The following is a 25,501-nucleotide window of genomic DNA, read 5'->3' on the forward strand; positions in this document are numbered from 1 at the left end:
ATGGGATTCTGGGTTGACAGTTCTTTTCTTTCAGCACTTGCAAAATGTGCCACTTTCTCCTGGCCTCCATAGTTTCAGATGATAATTTAATTTGGTGTTCCCCTATAGGTAAGGTGTTTTTTTACTGCTTTCAACACTTTTTTCATCATTAGTCTTCAAACATTTAATTGTGATGTGTCTTTCTTTGCATTTATCCAGTTTGGGTTTCACTCAGCTTCTTGAATGTGTAGGTTTGTATATTTTATCAAATTTGGGAAGCTTTTAGATATCATTTCTCTGAATACTGTTTCAGCCCTACTCTCTCTCCTTTTGAAACTCTGATGATACAAATGTTGGATCTTTTGTTACTGTTCCACAGGTCTCTGAGGCTCTGTTCATTCTTATTTATTTATTTTAGTCTATTTTCTCTGTTGTTCAGATTGTGTAAATTCTATCTGTCCTCAAGTCCACTGATTCTATCCTCTGTCATCTCCACTCTGTTACTGAGTTTTAAAAATATGTTATTGTATTTTTCAGTTCTACAATTTTCATTTGGCCCTTTTGTACAACTTCTATTTCTTTGGTAGGATTTTCTTTTTTTTTTTCATTTGTTTCAAGATAATTTGTATTTATTTGCCCATTGACACATTTTTAAGATGGCTGCTTTTAAATCATCTTGATATTGGTGTCAGTTGTCTTTTCTCATTGAAGTTGTGATTTTCCTGGTTCTTGGTATGACAGGTGATTTCAAATTGTATCCCGGACATTTTGTCTATTATGCTAGGAGACTCTGGGCCCTATTTAAATCTTTTATTTTAGTAGGCAGTCATCTTGTTTAGCTTTAGCACATAGGCCCTGGCCTACCAGGCATTGTAGGTCCATTGATAGTTTTTCAGAACCTTTGTGGTGCTACTTTGATCTGTTCTCAGCCAGAGAAGCCTATTTGTTCTTTGCCCTGAGACACCCCAGGCTGAGTGCTTTTTGTGGTATAGAATCCCTCCCTTCCATGGCTTCTGGCCATCCTAGTGTCTTTGGGTGGTTGGGTGGGGGGGAGTCTTATGCCTGCTGGGGCAAAGATGCTTCCCAGGCTGAACTGCTTGTTGTGACTGAATCCTTTCTGTTATTGCTGGCCATTCCAGTATCTCCCAGTGGGGGAGGGAAGTCTCAGGCCTGGCCACTTAGTGTGGCTCAACTCTCCCTTTTGCTGGTGGAGCCTGGCTTACCCAATGGTGTCAGAAGGACTCCCTCTGATCTGGGAGAGGAATGCACATATCTCTGCTGCCTTCGTTTGCTAGGTTGGAAAACGCCGGGCATGGCTCTCCTTCTTCTGTTGGCTGAGGGGATGTAAGATGCTCTGTTACTGTGGTTTTTTCCAGTCCTAGGGTTCTGAACCAATTCCCCCATCTTTTAGGGTTCTCCTTTGGTTGTCCTTTGCATTGTTTCCAGGATATATAGATATACTTAGAGAGAAGGAGCAGGGAGACACAAGTCTATACAACTTTGTTTGGACCACCTTTCAGCCCAACTATTTTTACATTTATCATAGGTTTCTGAATTATTTCTGATACTGAATGATTCTCTTAGAGATATCTAGCTGAGACACAGTAACTTAGCAAAGTTTGTATTGGTCCTCATACATAACTTGTATCTGCTTTATTATGGAAGAGGTATTATCATCATCCCTATTTTAAGATGAAGGTGAAAAAAAAGAGCCTGTGGTCAGAATGAGCTTCTAGCTGAATGTACCTAGAACATAGGGCTATTGTGAGCACTAAATGAAATAAAACTAATAATGCTCTGGTTGCCAGTGCATGCAGGCAACAGTGAGTGCCCAATGTTACTGCTCCCCTTCTACACAGCCTAAATTTTCCCTTAGTTCTTTAAGGTCCCTGAGGACAGGAACAATCTATCTTTTTTTACCTTTATCCTGGGGTCTAGAATAGTACCTGGCAATAAAAATTAAACTGCCTGACTAGCGTACATATCACTTGTAATATCTCTATCTCTCCCTAGCCATACTCTTTCCCTTTTCTTAATTTTCCTTGAACTCTTTGTGACTCAGTGAATTAGCTCATCTACAGCTTTCCTCCCCCTCTGTTCATTTGCTGTAAGCTTCAAGCAGTAAGCTTCTCTGTGTTCACGTATTTTGATGATTCTCTGCTTCTCAGTCATCTCATTCTTGGGGCAAAGATGTAAAATGTCTTTTTTCTTCTGAAAATTTTAGGCAGTAACCATCAGTCCCTATGACCTGGTAGAGACAGAGTATTTCTTTACAGCAACCATTTTACTGGTCCAGAGTAATGGGCCTACCTCACAAGTACAGGTTTTTAGCTAATTTATTCACTCCTCATAGCAGATCAAGAGGCTGTAAGAAGTTCTAAATTTAATTCCAAGTTACTGTAATCTAAAAATTAAACCTAGATGAGTGAAAACAACTAGCATTTAAATCTTAATGTCTCCCAAACCTGCATCTTCTATAGTCATATAAAATCAAACTCCTGAAAACATATTTACTTTGCCTTAAGAAATTAAATAGGTTAGAAAAACACTCTGAACTATCTACAGATGCACATGCCCTCTGACATTGCACAATGAGAACACACATTGTACAAATTAAGAAACAATATACATCTATTACCACCCTGTGCATATTTCTTTGGGACTTGGAAACAAAATTTTCCAAATTACACCTCAGAGCCTTCTGCCAATTCTACCACATATCTGACATTATACAGAACTAAAGTTTACTTAGTTCCCCTTTTTAAAAATAATACAAATGAAGGATTTATACTCACAGGTGGCTTAGGAACAGAGTAGACTCATACTTGGGGTAGAAAGCACAGAACTCAAGAGTACTCTTCTTTTCAGCAGGAAACTTAGCTTATGAGATATCCTTGTAACCAGACTAGATATTAAAGAAGTTAACATTTTACCCAGCTTTATTATTCATTTTTTTCTTTGTATTGAAATAAACAGTTTGCAAAGACTTCCTCTCAAGTCATTAAAACATGGCCAGGTAGGAAAAGATCAGTTAAACACTTACTACCATAATTTGGATTAAGATACATAATATTCTTATTTTCAAAGACAAAATATGCCATTGGTTCAAGGATACATTAGATCCTTTCAATTTGATGCCATGCCATGAAAAGTAGAAAAACACAAAGTGAGATAATTTATTGAATCCAATGTTTTTAGTAGATTAAGCCTCTTCTTTAAAAGCAAAAATCATCTTTATATTTTGCTCAGAGCAAACCATTCTTTTTCTGGACTAAGGTAGTATATTTTTTTGAATCTTCTTGAAATGGTGCTTAAACTTATATAGAGTGAACTTCCATGAACTTTGAGAAGGCAAAGATGCAGCAGTCATGGGAAATAAGAATATTTGATAAGTTTACCTGACTTCATAAGTACTGATGCCTTGTAGTATTTGGATCCAGACATCTTGGGATGTCTGGACGTGTCTCGAGTCAACTGGATACTCTGGTCAGAATGGTTCAAATTTAGACAAGAAAATCTCATACAGTCAATTAAACTGAGTTGATGGTTCTCTGATATGAGAATATAGACTTAATACGTATCTGATTCTAGGAGCGCAGTGTAAATATAATATCTAAGAAAAATGAAGACTTTGTGTATGAAGCATAACTTGTTTGGTAAACAGTAAGATTAGAAAACTATAAAAGAAAAACCTCTTTTTCTAGAGAGACTGACCATGGCCTATGACTAAAAGCTCAAAGTTCCAATTCAACATTAATTACATTTTATGAAATTTCCAATGTTAAGCAGAAATTGGGCTCATTAGCTAAAACGAGTCTACAAAGGGCAATATTGCTCTGGTGGGACTGTTAACTCTGAAGAATGGTGTTTTATTTAATAGACAAAATGGACTTCATACATATCCATTATCAGTGCCTTTAAAACCAAACAACTTTAAAATTTAGCAGCAGTTTCTGCAAGTACAAAAATACACATTTATTACATAACATATGGTAGTAAAATTTGTCAAGATATATTATACAAACTCAAAAGCATTTTAGATAAAGCATTGGTCTAATATATTATAGATTGACAGAGTATGATAAAATGACATGTAGTCTGTCTTCAAATCATACAATATAATACTTTACAGCAATATTAACTATTCACATTAAATGTTACAGGAGTATCTAAGGGAACACAGAGAGTAGGAATGGTTATTGAAGAACCTCAGCATCTATTTTCTTCCATGCTTCAAACTGAGTGGGTGATTTCCTATCCATCAATATGAAAGCAAAAAGGATAGAATTATTATTTTGTTAAGTAGAGAAGAATTTCTTCTAGAAAGACACTCCAAGCCATAAGAGCTTCATTCACATCTTGTGGTTCTGCAGTAGTATGCCCTAAGGGTGAGGGGAATCCCTGTTGCCTTTATATATTATACCACAAAAGATGCCTATGGACACTTAGGAGTCTAAATATAGGAGTGGTTAGTTATAAGGTAAAATCTACTTCACATCTGTGACTGAGATGGCCAGTGTCATAAAGGAGCTCTTTGGAGAGAGTTCTAAAAGTTAATTATAATGCTTAGGACAAACAGGGCCATGTCCCCTAGAGGTAGGTAGCACCTAGAGCTAATACTGAAAGGACTTCTTCTATCTTACAGAAAACATTATTTTTTTTTTCTATAACTGCAAAATGCAACCTTTAGGACAACAGTGAAAGAACATTTTGACATGAAAGTTTCTGGGTGGCTGAGAAAAATAATTTGGAATTAAGCAAATCTGTGGGAGGAAGGTCCATCTGAAACTGAACTAAAGAAACCAAATGGGCTCTAAGCAACTTCTTATAAGTATTTAAAATGAAGGAAGATGCACATCCATTTCTGATTCTACCCCTTCACACTGGCTGGCAAGGCCAAATAATCCATGGAAATAATCCAGGAGAGGTACTGGTATAAACTTTAAGGCAAGAGAGGAGAAATGTCCATAGATATGAAATGAACCAATGGGGTATAAACCATGAATCATTTGGAACAAAGAATATGTAAAAACTTCTGGAGGTAAGAAAATCCAAAGCCGATGACTGAAAAGAGGCCTGACAGCCACTCTTATGGCTCCTCTATTCTGTGACTCTTTATAACCTGCCAACCTCAAAACTGTTCTCAACTGCCAAGTGACAATCAGAAAAGGGATGATTTACCAGTGATTTTTTCTGGCTGACTAATCTAAGAGGCAAGGAGCAGAAAAACATTTCAACAAAGAGGAGCCATGCTTTGATCACATGTTGGCAATAGCAATCGTGTAATAGAGAAAGGACTGCTGTGGCAGTTTTCTCCTCCACACTAAGACAGCAAACACAGTCAGAAGGTCACCTTGTAACAGGAAAAATGCATTTCTGGAGAATGTTTCTAGCTCAGGCACCTTGCAAGGACATCGAAATGAGCAACCATCTCCTTCTTTCTCCTCACAGTTCTGTGTCCTGGAACCTCTGCAGAGCAATGAAACACTAATGGAAAAGCACAACCAACACAACCAAAGAAACAAAACAAACAAAAACTATTATATCATGGTACTCATGGCTTTTGAATCACTGTAGTTTTCTTCCTCTCTAGTTGCATCAATGGGCTAATACCTGAAATGATGTTGTGAGGGCATGTGACTGACTATAAGATGTCACAGAAATGGCCACTGGTTCAGATTTGGGGAAAAGTTTCAAATAATTTCCTTTATTATTGAACATGTTTTCCTTCTGTAGCTTTGATTAGTGGCATTTTTCTTGCCTACTTATTAAACACATTCCATGGAATGTGGATGGTTTCTCTGCACCCTTCCCTCTCTCTCTACAGTTTCTATTCTTCACTTTTGACTTCCTGGCTTTCTCAGGTTACTAATTTCATCATACATGGCATGTTTCCTCTACAGAAGATGCTTTCTCTAGCCCTCTGCTTGTAGCTCTTAAAACGCATGACAGGATCAAACCATGCTCTAATAAGGAAAAGCCTCCCAAACACTTAGGTGACAAAAGTTTTGTCTAAACTTTTTGCCAAATAGTCTCAATAAAGAGAATTCTTTTGTTGTCCTAAGTATTAGCAATGATTATCCTTATGCTACCCATCCCAGGTATTTTACACAAAGAGGTCATAATAATTATCTTTATATCATGATTAGCCCAGTTTCTGTCCTTGTAGACATCAGATTCTTATTGTGGTTAAATGTCTTTGGTCAAATGTCTGTCCTCAACGTCACAAACCACTGTAGGCCCTGAGTCTGGGCTGCACACATGATCCACAGTCAAAGAGCTGGGTGAGGATCTTCCGTGAGGCAGAGTACCAGGAGAACACTGCCCACTAATCTCTCCTTCCTCGGGTGACTTCATACAAAGCCCGAGTCTGTCTTCCACTAGGCTGACTGGAGAGCTACAGTGTTTCTCTGAGTCCTGGCTGGGGTAAGAACTATACCAGCGGGCTGTTTGCACAGCTCCAAGTCCTTCAGCCACCCCTTGGGGCATGTCTTTCTGTCTCTCATGCAGTGCGTTGGCTTCTGGAACACCAGAAGCCTGTGGAGGAGGCTCTGTGTGTCCTTTTAGAGAACCTATTTTATTTTCCTCTGGTCTGGGTGCCCTTGCCTTCTTTTTGAGGGACCAGTTTTTCAAACTGGCTACTCCATTTCTCAACCATGTGCTGGGGTGAAGAGTTACAGAATGCATTTGTGAATGCCACTCTACACTGTCCTTTTTTGTATAAGCCAGGTGGCCGCTGGCCTGCCCTGATGAGGGACCAGGAATTCCAGAAATGAGGCTGGAACTGCTAAAGTCAGAAGAAAGCTCTTCCTGCTTTCTTTGAGCCTGAAAAGTGCAATCTATTGGAGAGGAAGTTTCAGTGGGTGTAAACACGGAGTGTTCAGAAATCTGAGAAAAAACACTGTCTTGGGAGCTCACTGATGAGCCAGATGGAGAAGTGCCTGGGGAGGACAAGCTGGAATAGCTAGTCCTTGAGCAAATGTTTAATCTTGGGGGTAAAACCTTCTCAGTGTTTTGGTTTGTGGCACTAGTCTTGCCCACCTCAATCCCCATGACCAAACTCTGATTAATAAGCTTTTGCCCCTCCATTTGCAAAGACTTGTGCCGCTTGAGATAATCTTCCTCTCCATGCAAGAGACTGGCTTCATAGCTGGCTTTATGTTGTTTCTTTGAATGAATCCCCCTGAGATAGGTCAGTTTGCAGTGTTGGTCATCAATGTTGGGCTCTGAGCATCGCCGGTGCCTCCTTGAACTCTTGAGGGCATCTGTTGTGTGTGGTGGGGAGTATCCAGATGTATCTGTATCAAAGGTCTGGTTCCTGGGATGATCACATGAGGACATGTGACTATAAGATGCCATGGAAATAGCTACTGGCTTGGATTTAGGAAAAAGTTTTACATGATTTCCTTCATTATCAGACAAGCTTTTCTTCTTAACATTTTTATTAGTGGCATTTTTCTTGATATCAGTGCCTATGACTAAACTCTTTTTAAAACATGTCTTACCCTCTTCCTGGAGGGGTTGATTCTGATTCAGATGGCTCTCATCTTTTTTTGAGAGAACTGCATCACAGCTGGACTTGCGTAGCTTTTTCTGATAAAACTCCCTGAGATAGGAAAGCTTTGAATCTAGATAGTCATAGCTGGGCTCTGAGCAGCGCCGGTGTCGCCTCAAGCTTTTTGGAGCATCTGCTGCAGTTGTGGACAGGTGGCTGGGCGTGCTCATGCCAGAGGGGCCCCTGGCATGATCCTGCAGGGGTTCCTTTGTGTACACTGCAATGTTCACTGGCTTGGATTCAAGAGGCTGCTCCATTTGAATGTCTTCATCTTTAGAATGGTCTAAGTCAAAGTCGCTCAGGGTTAAAAGACCTTCTACCTCAGGCTGGTCGAGGTCATAGTCACTGAGGGTTAACACGGAGTCCATGCTTCTGCTACCCTGACCAAGTTTCTTTACCAAGTCACTACACGGGGCATCAACATCCTCATTCAGCTCATTCTCCAAGCTGTCATAGGAGGAGTCATTCAGTTGGAAGCAAGAGATATCTGTTGAAAAAGCGAATCATGATTATTGTTTTTACTTACCCAACTGTGATGATGTTTAGCTTAATTCTGTTTTCATGCAGATTGTTCAAATTCCTACTCTAAAGAAAGAAAGGATCTTTCACAGTCTTCCCAGTAGTAAGTGCAGAATTAAAAATAAACTGTTGGGGTATAATAGATTTACCTCAGTTCCTGAAGAAATGGGCTTTCCTTAAGTAAGATTTCCTCAAAGCAATGAGGAGATACCAAGAAACAGTTAAAAATATAAAGGAATTAATGCCAGATATACCCAGGTTCTGAATAAGACTCTTGTCTTTTAAATGGATTAGCTGCTGGATATACATAATTAACTCTAGTCTCAGAGATACCATTTACTAACCCTAACAACTCTATTTCACAAAGATTTTTTACTATCCTTTATTTAATCTTTAATACAACCATCGCAGTTAGATATTATGGTTTATCCATATTTATAAACGAAGATAATGATTTTCAGTGGCATAGAATAATTGGCCAAAGGTAACATAACTAATGATTGGTGGTACAGGAATTCATAATCTGGAACGTTGAATGTCTTTACCCCTAACACACCCTGGCTTGCCCCATGATGCTAGTTGTTTTTAAAGTGTTTTTGCAGTGCACTAGAATTCTGAGAAGTCTCAGGGACCTCTAGGAGGAAGGTGAGGAGCAAAAAAACCAGGGCTGCCTCTACTGCCTCTGGGCCTTCTACTCCAGTTTCAACCACAGCAACTGTGTTATTCATATTGGGGTTCCTTGTAAAGTTTTATTTAAAGAAAGGTTAAAAACATCACACCATATAATGCTGCCACTAACAACTTCTTGGAGTTTGGAACCTTGTCTTATACATTTCTTAACCACAGTGTTAACATACTCTGACCTATTAGCAGGCCTTCTAAGGAAGGAGCAGAAGTCCTAGGCCCACTAACCCAGGTGAGAGGCCCCTTCACCTGAGCTGCTGTGGGCTCCAGGATAACCACTGTCCCAGCTGATCTTCACAGATGTGTGTTTGTTTCCCACAAAAAACAATCCAATTATTCACAATACCTGAGGCATTCTCTCTAGTATCACATCTCACTGAAACCTCTCCCAAGAGGGAAGTGATTTCTTCTCCAAATATCCGACAGCAATTTTCAATCAGAAATTGTATAAGAAGAGAAACCTGTACAAAAAAGGGACAAAAATGAACTGCTACTTCTCATATAGCATGTCTATAAATCACATTTCATATATGAATCCTGATTCTAACAAAAGATGCAAAAGAATCCTGAGAAAAATTCATGTCTGCTTTAAAAGTATACAATACAGTTTCCTCTAACAAACTATAATACTTTCAAGAGTAGTTTGAGCATAGAAATTAACTTTAATCAGTGGACTAAAGTTATTATTTGTTATTATGTGTGGCCTTGGCTTAATGCTAACATTTTTATGCCAATAGTTCTGTCTTTAAAATTAGAGTAATTTTAAGTATTCTCTATAGGGCATTTGGGGTGAAGAAATAAATCTTCTCATTAAAATTCATGAAGCATCATTAGATGAACATTTATAAAATGCATTTCTTATGTAAAAGGCAGGTGTCATAAGCGTGGGAAGTAGGTAGGTATCCTCTGTGGATTTATTGTGAAGGAGAGAGACAGCTGGAGAGAAAACTTGCATTTTGCCTGACTAGTCTCTTCCCTTAGGCTCCCTAACTGGAGGTGCTTGGGGGAAGAGGTAAGGTTTTACTAGGGAGCTTTGTGCTCCTTACACAGAACTCCTTAGGCTCCTTACACAGAACCTTTACATAGTTTTCTTGCCCCAACAGCTGAGGCAAAGGAGCAGGTAGAATGTTGGGAACAAGGGGAACCGATACCCCCACCCCTGTACTAACCACCAGGCCCTACACCAGTGTGATTTCAAGTAACTACTGTATGAACTATGTCGATATTATCAACACCTCCATGTTTTAGATGAGGAAACTGTGGATCAATGTAACTAATTTTGCCCAAGATTGTACATCTGGCAAGTGGTAGGGCTGAGAATCCAACCCTGACCTGTCAAATTCCAAAGTCCTTATTTCTTTTTAAAATCATATCAACTGCTTTCTTATCACTCTATGGTTTAAGTCAGTCAGTCATAGTTGGTTTTCCTCCTGAAAGGGAAAAGGGAAGTAATCCAACTGCTATCACTTTTTTGCTCAAGAAATCACCTTTCTACAGTCTACCAGGATAGGATAAAACACTCAATGAACTCAAATTTATAAGGGTATGTACTGAAGTTATTTAAGAAAATATCTTTCAGAATTAATACCCTGAATGTTAGGTTCAAAATGGGGACTTGGTCCCTCACAGCATAAAAATGAAAAACTTCATTACCTTTTTTGTAAATTCGTTTTCTAGTTCTGGACTGGAGGAAGTAGGAGGCCAAAGAATGCTTGGAGCGATGCACACTGCTAAATTAAATGCAGTCATCTGATTGGATGAGGAATGTTGCTCAATGTTGTATAATACCCCAAAAAGATACCTTAGGAGAATAACATTGGCTCTTGGAAGCTGGTCTAATAGCCTAAAGACAGAAAAATGCACTCTTTAAGCAAACATTTCATAGAAAACTTGTATAGCCAGGCAGCCCTTGCTTTTCACAGTTGAGATGTACAGGAAAGTGTGTTAACATGGTACATGCAAAGTGAGGACTGCCTGTACATAGGAGAGAAAGTGAGCACTGGAGATTTATTTATTTATTTTGTACACTGCCTTCACAATCCAGTGAAAATGTGAAAGAATGCAGAAAAATGGTTCATAAAAAAATGCTGCCTGAAATATTTACCTGAAACTGGTACAATGTGTCTTATGCAAATCCTGTAACATTCCAGAATATTCTCAACCAATACCCCAAAAAACTTTCTGATGAAATTAAACAGTTATACTTAATATGCTCCTTTACTTCCAAGTGGCAACACAAGGATTCTGTCTCTTGGTAAAAACCCAAACTTCAGCTACGAAGACTCCCGGGTCCATTCTGAGAGCTTATGCTCTGCTCCCACAGCTTCCGAGATCAGTTTTGTCCCACATCTCTTTATCTCACTGGTGTTACTTTCACACATAAGTCAAGCTTACGATAGTATTTTTCCTACTGTTCCTATTTTGTAATTGATAAGGAATTTTAAATGAACATTCACTAAAAATGATTTTTACTACCATACAGAAAACATATGTTGATAGTCATGCTTGTTGCTTTTTTCCAGCAAGAATCTGTAACCTGGGGTTACACTGGGTAATCTGACTCCTGTTGCATAAACAGCAGAGAGGTGTTTTTTCGGCACTATGGACTGACAATGAGTACAGTTTTGTAGGGACAAATTATGAAAGATACTTAAATGGACCAAAAGATTACTGAATGTATTCAATGGAAAGTGAGGCACTGTCTACCATACTCTAGGGCAGTGGTCCCCAACCTTTTTGGCACCGGGGACTGGTTTCATGGACAACAATTTTTTCATGGACAGTGGGGTTGGGGGGATGGTCCAGGAGGTAATGTGAGCGATGGGGTGCTATGCGGAGAAGCAGAAGAAGCTTCGCTCGCTTACCCGCCGTGCACTTACCTCCTGCTGTGCGGCCTGGTTCCTCACAGGCTGCAGACTGGTACTGGTCCATGGCCCAGGGGTTGGGGACCCCTGCTCTAGGGTATCTGATTCTATGGGGGCCCTAAACCTTTGAGTTATTTTACAACTCTGAAAACTGTAGATTACTGACAGCAGTGCACTTAACACTTGTCCATAGACTGGAAAATTCTGTCTGGTGGAGAGATAAATGGTTTATTTGTACATACACCCCCGTGCCCCAGTAGTAAAAGTCAGTTTTGCATCTACTTGTAAATTCATTTCAGCATTTCTGAGTTAACTATGTAAGTTGTGGTATTGATAGTTTGAAATCTCCTTTGAACTGGCAGTAATATCTTACTAGTTCTCTCATTAATTAATGTTTTAAATAAAATCTTTCACATGTGTTAATTCTGTATTTGTATGAAAGCCATAAGTCTACCCTCTTTAAAAAAAAAATCACCCATTTAACAGTTCGTAGAATATAAAGTTTTAGACAATGAGCAACAAAATACAAAATCTGATGTTCACTACCTCTGAATGGTTTCCACCAAACCTTAATGGATGCAGAGATAGAATTTTGTTACATGGCTTTGATTCTGGTGTCTACAACAGTTATACTATTTTCTTCTACTGATAAAAGGTGTCTATCAATAGCAGTGTGTAGATAATAATTTGTATTTGAAAGCTGCTCAAGAAAAACCTGTACTAAACAAGCATAGGCAAATAAATGATATTGGGATTCTTGGGTTTTCAGAGAGCTGGAAGTATTGCTTTTCTTATAATGCAGGAAATATTCAGGAATCAGGATGGTGAGTCCTGCCAGCAACTTACCTTTGCATGAGTACAGACAATGCATTCTTTGCATGAATACAGACAATACACTTTTCTCTCTGTAGTATTCCCACATACACTTCTCCATATATCTCTTTCACTGATTATACTACACTGTTATTCTTTGTTTCATCTATTCTATCTATTCGACTAGACTTAGTTCCTTGAGGGGAAGGAATTTTCTCTATGTGAATTCAGTTGCTAAGTGAAGTATATAAGGAATTGTCTGGTTAGTTAAATATTTACCAAAACTAAGATCATAAATTGTAGATTGGGTCTACTGTGTTAGCTATTGGTCTAATGGGTTTCAGCTCCTATCAGATTCAGATATACAGAAGGTGTACAATGGTAGAGTATTCCACGTTAATAAGGTTAGGGGAAAAAAACAATAACAATGACAGTAGCTAGCATAAATCTATTTTTAAACTGGTCCTCATGGATTTGACTTTGATAGTCATATTACATTAATAGACAAACTTATAAAATATAAGTTTTTTAAAAAGTATTTTTGAGAAATGACCAAATTAGAATAATTACCTTTGAACTGCATTTATTTTCTCTTCATCATTTCCTTGATCCATTACACAGACCCAATGATCATAGAGATCTGACGAAAAAGTACTTCCTGGAATATTTCGTAGAAAATCCTTATATAGAGGGAAAAATAAATATTTTAAATTGTTATTCTCATGCTAATTATATATGAGAGATATTACAAAGAAGACACGTTATTGGAAAGTACAGTTAAGGTGTCCCTTCTTTGGAATACACAGAGCTCTGTGCTAGCCCTTCAATGATGTGCACACATAGAAATGCATGCTTTGATATTTTTCTAACAAAAACCAGAGGGAAATTGGATTCTGGACTATAGTGGTAAAGATAATGGACAACCCGTTTGGGATGAAACCTCCTGTGTGTGTACATTTTAGCAAATTAGTATAACACGGCAGGGTCTGGCAAACCATCCTAAATCCTTTTTATTTCACTAGTTAAAAGAAATGCATGAAGATATTTGTGAGATTCATAATGTGGTAATCAGTCATCCAATCATTCTATACATATTTATTCATATATTCCAGGCATTGTTTAAGGTGCTAGGGATAGAGTAGTAAATAAAACCAAGTCCCTGTTATTTTAGAACTTTATATTCCAGTGGCATTGGTGAATAATTCCATCCAGAGGTACTTAGAATTTCTCCTTATATTCCCCATAGAAGGGCTCTCATGTATCATGGGGAGAAAGCACTCCAGGCTATGACTGGGCTCTGGGAGCCTAGGACAGCACCCCATGCCTAATGCACATTAAATAATATGTCCCTGGGGGCTTCCCTTCCCTGGTGGCGCTGTGGTTGGGAGTCCGCCTGCCAATGCAGGAGACACGGGTTCGTGCCCGGGTCCGGGAGGATCCCATATGCCACGGGGCGGCTGGGTCCGTGAGCCATGGCCGCTGAGCCTGTGCGTCTGGAGCCTGTGCTCCGCAACAGGAGAGGCCACAACAGTGAGAGGCCCGTGTACCGCAAAAAAAAAAAAAAAGAAAAAAAAAAGAAAAATGTCCCTGGTACATTATCCTGTCTGGCCTTTGAGAGCCTTTTATTTTGAGGCCACTGGCAGGGCTAGGTGTGGTGAAACCAGACTATGACACAAGTAGAATATAATCAATGGAGTTTGTTGTTTGACATATGTTAATAAAAAGCTTAAAAATGAACTAATTTTGGTCCTCGTCCTATGTTCCTTTCTGATCTAGGCCAACTCTCTCTGCTGCTTTTGGCATGGTTCTAACAAGCCAAGCTTGCAAAGTCTGATCTCCACCTTAGTAAACTTCAGGCAGACAAAACTCAATTTCATATCTAAGCACTGTACCCATGGTTGACTATCCTCTTGCAAGTTCCTGCCTACAACATGGAGATAGGTGAAAGTCTGCAATTGAATAATTTTAATCCTTGCTGGAAAATCGAATCAGCAACTTCATCTATGTGCTTTAAAACAGCAATGCACAACTTGTTGCTTATATGTCATGTTTTTATTACTAAGATGGAAGCTGTGATACCTAAGTGTTGCAGTTAGCTAATTAGGTGAGCATGTCCCCCGCTAGCTTATTAGCTCCTTCAGGGCAGGATCAGCCCCTCACCTTCTACATCATACACCTTAATGCCAAGCACAGTCCCAGACATAGTCGAGGTCATTACTGAAGTGTTGCTATTTGTCATATGGTCAAATATTAGTGAAGGACAAGGGAAGGTCAACTAACTATAACTGAGATTCTAAAATAATTTTTATAAACCTCTTTGTAGTTATGTTACCTATTATTATACATTTGTTTTAGAGTAGTTAACAAGTAGGAAGATGACTGATACAAAGTCTTTCTCTGTTCTATTATATTTTTCAGCAGAAATGTACCTGGATACTTGTGATTCAGATGTGTCATCACAAAAGTTACCTCTTTCTTTTGGGTAAAGCTACCGAATTTTCACAATTTCAGACTAATTTTAGTTGCTGCACCTACTTTAAAAGTCAGAGTCAGAAGAGCCAAAATCTGTTATTTCAAATTGGGGCAGTGACAATGCCTCTCTTTTTAAATCTAAGTGGAAAAAATACTTATGATCTGTTTTGAAGAAAAACATTATTAAATCTTAAAACTTACACTTGAAAGATAATAACTTGTAACATCTCAATGAACTCTCCACAGCTGGAATAACAAGTTGCGAAATAACAACCACCATCGGTCTGAGAAAGGATGTGAGAGCTGGTTCTGAATTACAATCACCAACTCTTAGCACTCAACGGAAAGCCTCCTCCCCTCCAAAACCAGAACCCAAGCCATCAGCAGAATGCCCATATTAATTTGAGACGAGATTCCTAGGATTAAAAATGAACTTTTCCTCAAAGGTCTGATGGATCAAAATTACAGTATCTCAAGCAATTTTCTTCCAATTATAGTTTGAAGGTTAAGCTTATATTTAAACAAAACCAGTATAAGCAAAACATTTAAAGGAAAACTTAAGCATCACTTCCAAATAGTCTTAAAAACAAGAAACAAAACAAAACAAAAGCTCAAAAACTTTCGGCAAAAAGTTTCCCTTTCCTGCAACCACTTGGAAGAAATGAGAGTAAAACACAGTTATATGATTATGAAACTTTAATTAGTTGGAACCCATCTAACCAGACTTTTCAATCATTTGGATTACTTTCTGTCTTTTGTTTATTCCTCTATAAGTACAATTTCTTCAATCTGAAATACAGTTTAACTCTTCTAGAACCATACTTCTTTGTAATAGCCTCTACAATTTAGTACAAAGTTTTAAGAAGCATAGTGCTGTGATGAATAGCATAGTAAGGAAAATTTTCTAAAACATAGGCTTTAACTTCTTAAATTAAGAGATGGGAGAAAGCCTAATTATATGAAAAAAAAATTCATCATGCATATATCTGCATGTATGTGGCTAAGCACACCATACATACTTTTATTATACTCCAGGATTGAAGGGTAATCACAAATCCTGTGTAAAATAAATTAGATGACTCTAGCTCCAATTCTCCAGTTCTTTTGAGTGATACTTTATTGTGAAAGTCCATGGCAGGGATTGTTTAAGAGCAGACATGGCTCTTTTACCAAGAGACATCTGATTGTTCATTAAGTCATGAAGTATGATTCTGTAAGCAACTGACCAGCAGTAGGGATATGGAAGAGTCTTCTTCACCATGTTTTCCTTAATTTGGTTTTTATGCTCCAGGCCCTGGGATGCAGGCTGGGGCACTGTCTCCACCCCTAGCTCTGGTGCATTCCAACCCTGCTGGGAGATGGGAGCCTGATGCTGGTCTGCAGAAGCTATTGCTGAGGCCAAAACCTCTGCTAAAAGCTGGTTTTGACTCTAGGTTTTCCAAAAATGTGAGGCATTTTCAAGAATGTGAGGAGGAAAACATTTTAGAAGTCTAACTCAACTGTGGATGTGAGTTAAGTAACCACAGGGGTGGGTTCTAGGGTTTTTTTTTGCCATAAGTAAGCTTATCTGCCACAAGCATTTTTGCTGCAAAAACTTCTACCAAATAATGAATTGGCTGTAAGGCAATTCTACCATAAAAGGTAAAATAACAAAAAAATAAATGAGGAACATTAAAAAGGATATAATGAAACACGAGAATAACAAAATTAAAGACTTTATTGTGAAATGCAAAATATCTGAACGCATTTAAAATGTGTGTAGATTCATGGCAATACTGCGCAATTAACTGACATTATTTTGTGGGTTGTACTTAAGCACTTGTCTTCCAAGTCTTTCGTTCATAGTATTTTATACATTTTTTTTGCTTGTTGATTCGTCTCTTGTTCAACATAACACTTTTTCTTTTTTTGCTAAAATTTCTTCCTTCATTAAGAGAGGCACCAGGTTTCAAATACTACGTACTAGGATGCATATTTGTGCCTGAGTGCTTGTGAAAGCCTTCCACACCATTGTATGTTTTTGGCATACTGTCATTTGTCCATTGATAAATGTTCCTAAGTTCTAGGGGAAATGTGCGTTCATGCTATGCCTTCAAGGCCCTTGGCCTCCTTCACCTCCAATGTAGTGTGTTTCAAAATATGAAACCAACTCTTGGGACCAATCATCATCATCTGTCATGATTTTTATATTGTGTATGTCAAAACAAACTGTCAACCAGTTATTTTATTTTTTATGGTAAAGTTGACCTGTGGCCAATGAGTTATGTGGCAAAAATATTTGCAGCAAAGAAGCTTACTGTGAAATACCGGACACACATGGGATGAAGGGTGAGAATCTTTAAGAATGCCAAATGTGGTAAGGATTTCATAAAAGAAGGACTGGATGTTGGAGTCATTCCTACTCCAACTTTACTTTTAAAAGGCATTAGGGGGAGACTGTATAAATGAATGGAATTTTCAGTGGTCTCCGTGAGCAATTTTTTGTTTCAGTTGTTAGGCAAATGTTTGTTTACTCTGGTAAACTCTGTTTCAAAGTTTAATAAAAGTTTACTTTTGAAAATTTCGCCTTTATTAGGAAGATAGTGAGATTGTGAGAAACTCATCAGGATGTTTACTTTGGTAAACATGCTGTATGTTATGATTATTTTAAATTTTTATTTAATTTTTTTGCATGGGATTGGCAGATGTGAAGATGAGGAGAGTGCTGTGGGATGAAAAAATTTTAAAAAGCCTATCTGACACACCATATCATTAGCAGTGGCTTTTAAATGCCCATGTGACATTGTGAAGTGTTATTTAACACTTTTTAAGATTCTAATTCTATTATGGTCCTTTGCAGATGGGGATAATGTTATAGTGAGAGAAACCAGTTGTCTTTCTCCAGAGCTATGCTGTGGGGCGGATGAAGGGAGAACTTTCCCTACCTTTAAGACAGATGCTATCACGAAAATAGATTCACAGTCTAGTTGTACTTCAGCTCCAGAATTCAGTTTCTCTTTCAGCTCTCTGCAGGATTTCACATTGGCCGACTGTCTGAAGATGCCTTTTGTGAGGGGTCCTTTTTGGTTAAGAAAGAAAAGCATATCCTATGGGGAAGAAGGGAAAAAAAATCAAAATGGCACCTCATGCATAACAAGCAAGGGAACATATATTTGCCCTCTCCAGCTGCCAGAGACTAGGGTATAACAGGGGGAAGCCCTGAAGGATTGGGGCTAGATGGCCTCCTAGAGATTTAAAGTCAATTTGTTTTCTGCTATCTTTAAATCTCTTTCTCCTATTTATTCTTGCTATATTCAACATCTAAAACACTTTACTTTAAACACTTGCTTTAATGAGACTGTCTTTTTTCAGTGAACCAACAGTCACTTCAAGGTACCTGTTAACTTGCCTCTCTCCTCCCTAACTACTCTTTCCCCATTATTCTCTAATACGGACTCTTTTCCCCTAATATGGAAATGCTCTTGCCAAATTCACTCTCCACTTGCTTGTCTTTCTTTTCATATGACTTTACATTTTATTCTACTTCCTGTATTTACTTCCTTCTTTTAAAATCAGCCTCCAAAATCATCTCTTCCAGGAAGTTTTCTTCATTCCATTCCATTCCATTCTGTTCAACCTTTCATTTTGCTTTCTTTCTTTCTGTGTGTCCTCTGCTTGCCATGTAGGAAGAGAATAGGTGTTGGAGACGAGCAACCCATGGGATCTGGAACCTAGCTATGACACGTATTTATTGTGTGACCTTTGGTAAACTCGAGGGTTTTTTTTCCTTTAATTTGTAAAGTAGGAATGATGGTGATGATGATGATGATGAAGATGGTAACTACCCTCTAAATCTGTTGTGACGGATAAGCAATAAAGTGGCTAGACTAGTACAATAGATGCACAATACAGGAAAAAAGTGCCAGGCATCTAGCATAGTGCTTGGAGGATAGTGGACACTCAATAAATGTTGCTTAACAGTGATCATTTACTATATTAACCAGAGACAATAATACTCAGTGGCTTTCATTTGATCTCTTCTACATACAAAAGATAATTAAATGCCAGCAGATGTATCTTTATGCTTAAACACCTGGAATACAAATATAAGATTTAGTATAGAAATATAAGATTTGGTCTCTGTTGCTAAAGTGATTAAATGAGACTTTCTGAACAATGTAGGGTTCAAGAAAGGCTGTGGGAGAAATGTGAGGGCTAATGTGGATTCTCTTTCTACAAAGCAGATTCTGATTTATCTGAGCAGGTTTATGTGGCTTTTCCCTGAAACCAGTAGACTAGATCATCTCTCCCCATTATGTCTGCCTTATGACTCTGCAATAGCTTAATCAGATTTTTATTCTTTGAAGTAATAATAAAGATTCTCAGCCAGAGCCATGGGTGTCTATAATTTTCCATCTGGGGATAGATTTACCTCCCTGACCTCTCCTTTCCTAAACCTACTTTCCTCTTAGTGTTACAGGCCAAAATGAGACTTACCAAGACAGCTTTGGGCAGATTGTCGTTCTCACAGATATTTGGCAGAGAAACCCCAAAGAGCTGTCCTGGCACAGGAGATGTTGGTGACATGGGCAAGTTATCCAGGTGAGTGCTAGAGCCCCGCCAGAAGGCCCAGTTTATGATGGATCTTCTCCTTTTAAATGTCTTCTGACCTGAATCTAAGCAAGAAGTGAGATTATTAGGGAAAATAATTTAATTCACTTAATCTTATTTCTACAGTTCTCATTTTACAGTTCGTTCATTACTATGGCGCAGTAGTTTATAAATTAAGGAAGAATTAAACATTTGGGTTATTCGCCTAACTATCTTGGAAACATCACTGTGCTATTTAGTTAAGTTCTGGCACTAAATTTTCATAGGTAAAAGAAGGGATCCCTTACTGAACTATAACAAATTAAAGCAAAAGGGTTTCATACCAACACATATCCCATTTTGAAGTGGAGACTAAGCATACAAAGAAAGTTGAAGATTAAATTAGATCACAATTAAATAGTGAGAAAAAGAAAGGAAGAAGGAGAAAAGGAGAGAGGAGAGGAGAAGGGGAAGGAGGAAGAGGAGGAGGTAAACAAAGAGGAAGGAGAAGAAGAATTAGGGGAAGAAGAGTTGTCTCTATTAAGTTGCTCTCTAGAAACAAGAATGCTTTATTATCTGATGTTCCACTCTACTACTGAGGATAGAGATATAGGAAACTAGTGTTCTATATTCCCCCGCCTTTTTTCCAACTGCAAAGACTTTCATGTATCTTTTCGGTTCCTGACTTTAAAAAGCATGTTTAAGGAAGCATGGATGGATACAAACATGAGTGAGACTTGCCCTTGCCATGGTAAAGTTTACAATCTAATGGGGGAACAAGGCTGGTGATGGGGGGGTGAGGGAAAAGCAAGTATATTAATAAATAAAATGTCATAAGGGGGGAACAAAGCATCAAAGGTATTCAGAAGAACAATAAAGCACATCTATCTACCGATTAGGAGTGAGGGAGTGATCCTGGAGTCATGTGCATTTGATGTGAATTTTGAATGAACACGATTTCAATAGGTAGAGGATCTAGCACCACGACTTGCGTGAAGTTAACTACTCAATAAATCATTCTCAAACAGTAATTGAACTGAGGAGACATTTAGGTGGTAAAGATAGTATGAACAAAACAGGCAGAAGTAAGAAAGGTCAACAGTGAATCATGATTTTGTGAGATCATAATTCTAAGACATTTTTGATGTCAGCTGTATCTAATTTTAACATGAAAACTGATTGATTTGCACAGAATTTGATACTTAAAAAGACAGCTCATTAAGGTTCCTTTTGGACCTTTCTGCCGTGTGTGTCCTCTGGCCCTCAACACATACGCACAGGTAACAACTATAAACTCTGGACAAAATTAAAGAAAAATATAAAGGCCTACCTGAAGGCACTAAAGAGTAACCAAAAGAAGATAGACAGTGGAGGTAAAAGTCTAATGCTTGGAAGAAGGGAATGGCATGGCACTGGGTAAGTTTCCTATTTTTACAGCTTTCAGCCAGAGGACGGGCCCCAGGGTGTAGGGGTGACTAAAATTGGGAGAGAAATCTGCACTCTTACTGGCTTGAAAAAACTAGAGAATAGAGATGGAGGTAACCAGAGCAGCTGGGAAGTGAGGGGTGGGGAGCGAATCCCAGAAAGGAGAAAACTGAATAGTGGGAGCCCCAAACATTGTGTATAAATCCTGCCCAAATCTCTGGCTGATGCCCGAAGCATGCACCTGTGTGGGGCAGATTCAAAACAACTTGCAGTTAAGGCTAACAGCGCTGAGATTTGAAAGGCCATAACTCCCAGGTGGCGGCCACACAGGGTTAGACTCCATTTTCTCTAGGGACAGTGCATGGGATTAGTCAATACACTTCAGCTGTGTGGTCCTGACATGCAACCAAGATGCCAGAGATGACGTTCAGCTACTCAGCACTCCCTGACAATGGAACAATGAAGGAGATGATCTTTTCAGGGAGGACACGATCGGCAGTGTCAAATGCTCATTTCAAACAAGTGTTTTATACTGTTTATTTCCTTAGCGTAACCAACTTAAACCAAATACTAAAAAAGCCAAATCGTGGGAGGATAATCAAATAAGTAACATTTTACTGAAAAGCCTTCAGACCATCATCCACCCTTGGCTTCCTCAGGATACAGTCAGTGCATCATTAATGTGCATACATCCAGGTGTAAAGGTCTTTGGTTCTGGAGTCAGGAGCCCACTTAGACTCCTGGCTCAAACACTAATTTGTGCACGTTACTTACCCTTTTTCTTCAATTTTAAAATGAGAACATTATCTACACCTCAAAGCCTTATTGAGAGGATTAAATAGGATAGTGTATGAAAAGTGCTACTTTGCTCAGGGCGTATAGGTCATAGCAATCTTGATTAAAGCTGCTAAGACACCAATCTCCTCTCCACAAAGAGGACCTCCTCCCCACACCCTTTCTCCATCTGTGTAACAGCCTTCAGGAAGTATGCAGACAGGAAGGAATACCAGACTCTGCTTAACTAAAGCACTTCCTTTCTGCCCTGACACTCCCAATCTCCACCATTTTAAAAAACAGAAAAGGAAACTGAACCTTATTCTTAAACCCAGAAGGGGGTTCCTGTAGGCCAGCAATGTCAATCTGTGCAAATGTTTGTTTAATATGTATCTTTATATATGTTGAGTAGTTGTACTCAGTCTGGTTTCCTCACATTTAATCTGGTTTCACTATTTCAAAACCAGATTTATTTGATTTTTTTAGCTTTCACACACTTCTTAGGAAGAATGCTCTATCATAAAGTTATATACCCAGCTATCTGATGAATGTAGACAGAGGATAAAGTAGAAATTGAGTTCTGTACTTTATTATAAATGCTTTCAGCTGCAGCCATGCCTTTTATTATATACAACAGTCAATTTTAGAGTTCATGTTCCCTTTGGGACTGAGAGAAAAAAAATTTCATTAAAGTTTACTTTCTTGCAGAGGTTTTAATGCATAGCTCTTACTTTCTAAATGTCAAAGGCTGATGAAAAAACATGCAATTGTTATAAAAAAGATTAGGATGATGTAAATGCAGAGCAAATGAAATTCATGTACATCCAGCTTTCCTAAACAATTCTGGCAAGATTCAAGCTAGAGTTTCTTCATGCTTAAATTATGGAACTGAATATTAAAAATTGTAATTCTTAAAAGTTTGTGCTTATAGATTATTAAAGAGTAATAAATAACCACAACAAAAACCCCTTAATTAGAAATTTTAGCAAGATGGTGATGTAGGAAGATCTTGAACTCACCTCCTTCCATGGATACACTGTATCTACAGCTATATATGGAACAATTTCCTCTGAATAACCCCTCAAAACTGGCGGAGAGACCCTGTTACATTGGGCAAATGAGAAGGAAACTACATCCTGTTACATTGGGCAAATGAGAAGGAAACTACATCCAAGTGGGTAGAAAAGGCTGAGACACTATCTCACCATAAACCCCACCCCTCGTGCAATGGCCCATAGTCAGGAAGAAACTCAAAACCCAGAGCTTCCCCAGAAGGAGTGAAGGGTTCATACCCCACATAGGTCACCCCAACCTTTAAGATCTGGCATCTGAGGGATGAGCTCCCAAAACATCTCACTTTGAAGACCAACATGTCTCATGCCATGAGACATGTGGGGCTTTGTGGAACTGAGGGAGGGTTCCTTTTTTTAAATTTTTAAAATTTATTTTATTTTTGGCTGCACTGGGTCTTTGTTGCTGTGTGCAGGCTTTTCTCTAGCTGTGGAGAGTGGGGGCTACTGCTGTGCACGGGCTTCTCACTGCAGTGGCTTCTCTTGTTGCGGAGCATGGGCTCTAGGTGCACGGGCTCAGTAGTTGTGGCGCGTGGGCTCTAGAGCACAGGCTCAGTAGTTGTGGTGCATGGGCTTAGTTGCTCCGTGGCATGTGGGATCTTCCTGGTCTAGGGCTTGAACCTGTGTCCCCTGCACTGGCAGGTGGATTCTTAACCACTGCGCCACCAGCGAAACCCTGAGGGAGGGTTCTTAAAGGGCTTACGCCCAGGCTCACCCACCCCAGAGCTCAGTCCACAAGCAGCCCTTTGAAAAGCACCCAGACTTCATGTGAAAGAGTTTCATTTACTAATTTTAAAGCATTGATCTAAGGGGCAGGGGTCTGCTGGGATACTCCCCAGGACAGAGGCTGGTGGACACTATCTTCCTACTCTCCTCTGTACTGCTAAAGCCTGCAGGCACCATCTTTTTCCCCCCCTTTCTGGTGGGTGTCATCTTTTACTTTTTCTTCTTTCTTTCCTTTTCCTCCCGTCCTCTTTTTCTTTCTCTTCTTTTCCTTTTTTCAGTGGATGCCACCTTTGTACTCCCCCTCTGCCCCGCTTCAGCTAGTGGGCACCATTTTTGTGCTTTCCCTCTGCTGTGCTCCAGAGTGTCTCTATCTCCTGGAGGGGAGGCTCTACACACCTCTGGTGCACTGGTTTTTACATTTGGTGACACAGTTTTTGCAGCTGTCACCCAGGGAATGCCCCTTGATCACCTGACCAGGGGGGCTTGCATTCCTGGGTCCCACAGGACTGTAACAATTATAGAGACAGTTCTTAGAAGACTACCATCCCTAGGATATTGCACAGACAGCAGACTGAAACACACCCCCAGTCTTTTTGTAAAAGTGGCCAATTTGCTCATCCAGGAACTTCAGCCCTGGGGGCAGGCTTCAGGTTTGGCACACACCTAGAGGTTATGGAGGTGCTCTCAAAGAAGGTACCCAGGGGACACCATCTTTTCACTCCCCTATGCATGACTACAGAACAGTGGTATCTCCCAGAAAGGAGTTTATACACCCACTTGGAGTCCCAATTTTTGTGACTGCTGCCAGGGGACACCTCCAGATGGCTTGGCTCTGGGGGCCAGCATGCTTATGCTTGCAGTCCTAGAGGACTGCATATATTTTCATTCTTGAAAAGCTGCTGCCTGAGGACCTGGTTTCCAATCAGCCTGAATAAAAGGTACTGACTGAGCTCTCTCCCCTTTGGGACACTGACTAATCTTGGTACATCCTCAACTACTGGGAGCTATTAAAAATAAAATAGGCTGCTTGGACAATTACAAAGGGTTGAGAGAAAACCAAGAGCTAGGGCAGGGTTGAATGAAAAGGTTCATCTCTTACACAAGGACAATGGTTCAAGACTGGAAGAGGTGGTTGTTTCATGTAATGCATAGAAACCAATATAGAATCAAGCAAAATGAAGAAATAGAGAAATATGTTCTAAATGAAAGAACAAGATAAAAGCTCAGGAAAAAAGTTAACGAAGTGGAGATAAGTAATTTACCTGATAAAAATTTCCAGCAATGGTCATAAAAATGCTCACTGAACTTGGGAGAAGAATGGATGAACACAGTGAGAACTTCAACAGAGACAGAAAATATAAGAAAGTTCCAAACAGAAGTCACAGAACTAAAGAATACCTGAATTGAAAAATACCCAGGGGGAGGGGTCAACAACAGATTGATGAGGCAGAGGAAATGATCAGTGAACCTGAGACAGGGCAAAGAAACTCACCCAATCAGAGAAGCAAAAAGAATGAAAAAAAGTGAAGATAGCTTAAATGGGACAACATCAAATGTATTAAACATCACATTATAGGGGTCCCAGTAAAAGAAAAAAGAGAAAGGGGAAGAAAACTTATTTGAAGAAATAATGGCTGAAAAGTGTTCTAACTTGGGGAAACAGAAATTCAGATCTAGGAAGCCCAGACAGTTCGAAATAGATGAACCCAGAGATCTATACTAAGACACATTATAATTAAAATGTCAAAAGGTAAAGACAAGGAGAGAATCTTAAAAGCTACAAGAGAAAAACAACTTATTACGTATAAGGGAAACCCCATTAGACTATCAGCAGATTTTTCAGCAGAAATGTTAAAGGTCAGAAGGAAATGGCACAATATATTCCAAGTGCTGAAAGACAAAAATTTCCAACCAAGAATACTCTATCTAGCAAAGTTATCATTCAGAATTGAAGGAGAGATAGAGGTTTCCAGACCAGCAAAAGCTAAAGGAGTTCATCACCACTAAACCAGCCTTATAAGAGAAGTTAAAGGCACTTTTTTAAGCTGAAA

General features: G+C 39.1%; 1 protein-coding gene across 5 annotated transcripts in view; it reads right to left on the bottom strand.

Moving 5' to 3' along the window:
* Positions 1-2,334: 2,334 nt before the first annotated feature.
* ARHGAP20 (Rho GTPase activating protein 20) overlaps positions 2,335-25,501 on the bottom strand; it is a 152,394-nt gene continuing 129,227 nt past the window's right edge. For all 5 annotated transcript variants that reach the window (XM_060304024.2, XM_030836568.2, XM_060304025.1 and 2 more), the window contains 6 exons: positions 19,363-19,541; positions 17,811-17,972; positions 12,985-13,094; positions 10,391-10,580; positions 9,084-9,198; positions 2,335-8,021 (listed from right to left, as the gene is read on the bottom strand). In XM_060304024.2, the coding sequence (XP_060160007.1) occupies positions 6,169-8,021; positions 9,084-9,198; positions 10,391-10,580; positions 12,985-13,094; positions 17,811-17,972; positions 19,363-19,541 (2,609 nt within the window). In that variant the 3' untranslated portion in view covers positions 2,335-6,168. The remainder of the gene's footprint in view (positions 8,022-9,083; positions 9,199-10,390; positions 10,581-12,984; positions 13,095-17,810; positions 17,973-19,362; positions 19,542-25,501) is intronic.

The sequence above is a fragment of the Globicephala melas genome, chromosome 8, assembly GCF_963455315.2.
Source record: "Globicephala melas chromosome 8, mGloMel1.2, whole genome shotgun sequence".
Lineage (NCBI taxonomy): Eukaryota > Metazoa > Chordata > Mammalia > Artiodactyla > Delphinidae > Globicephala > Globicephala melas.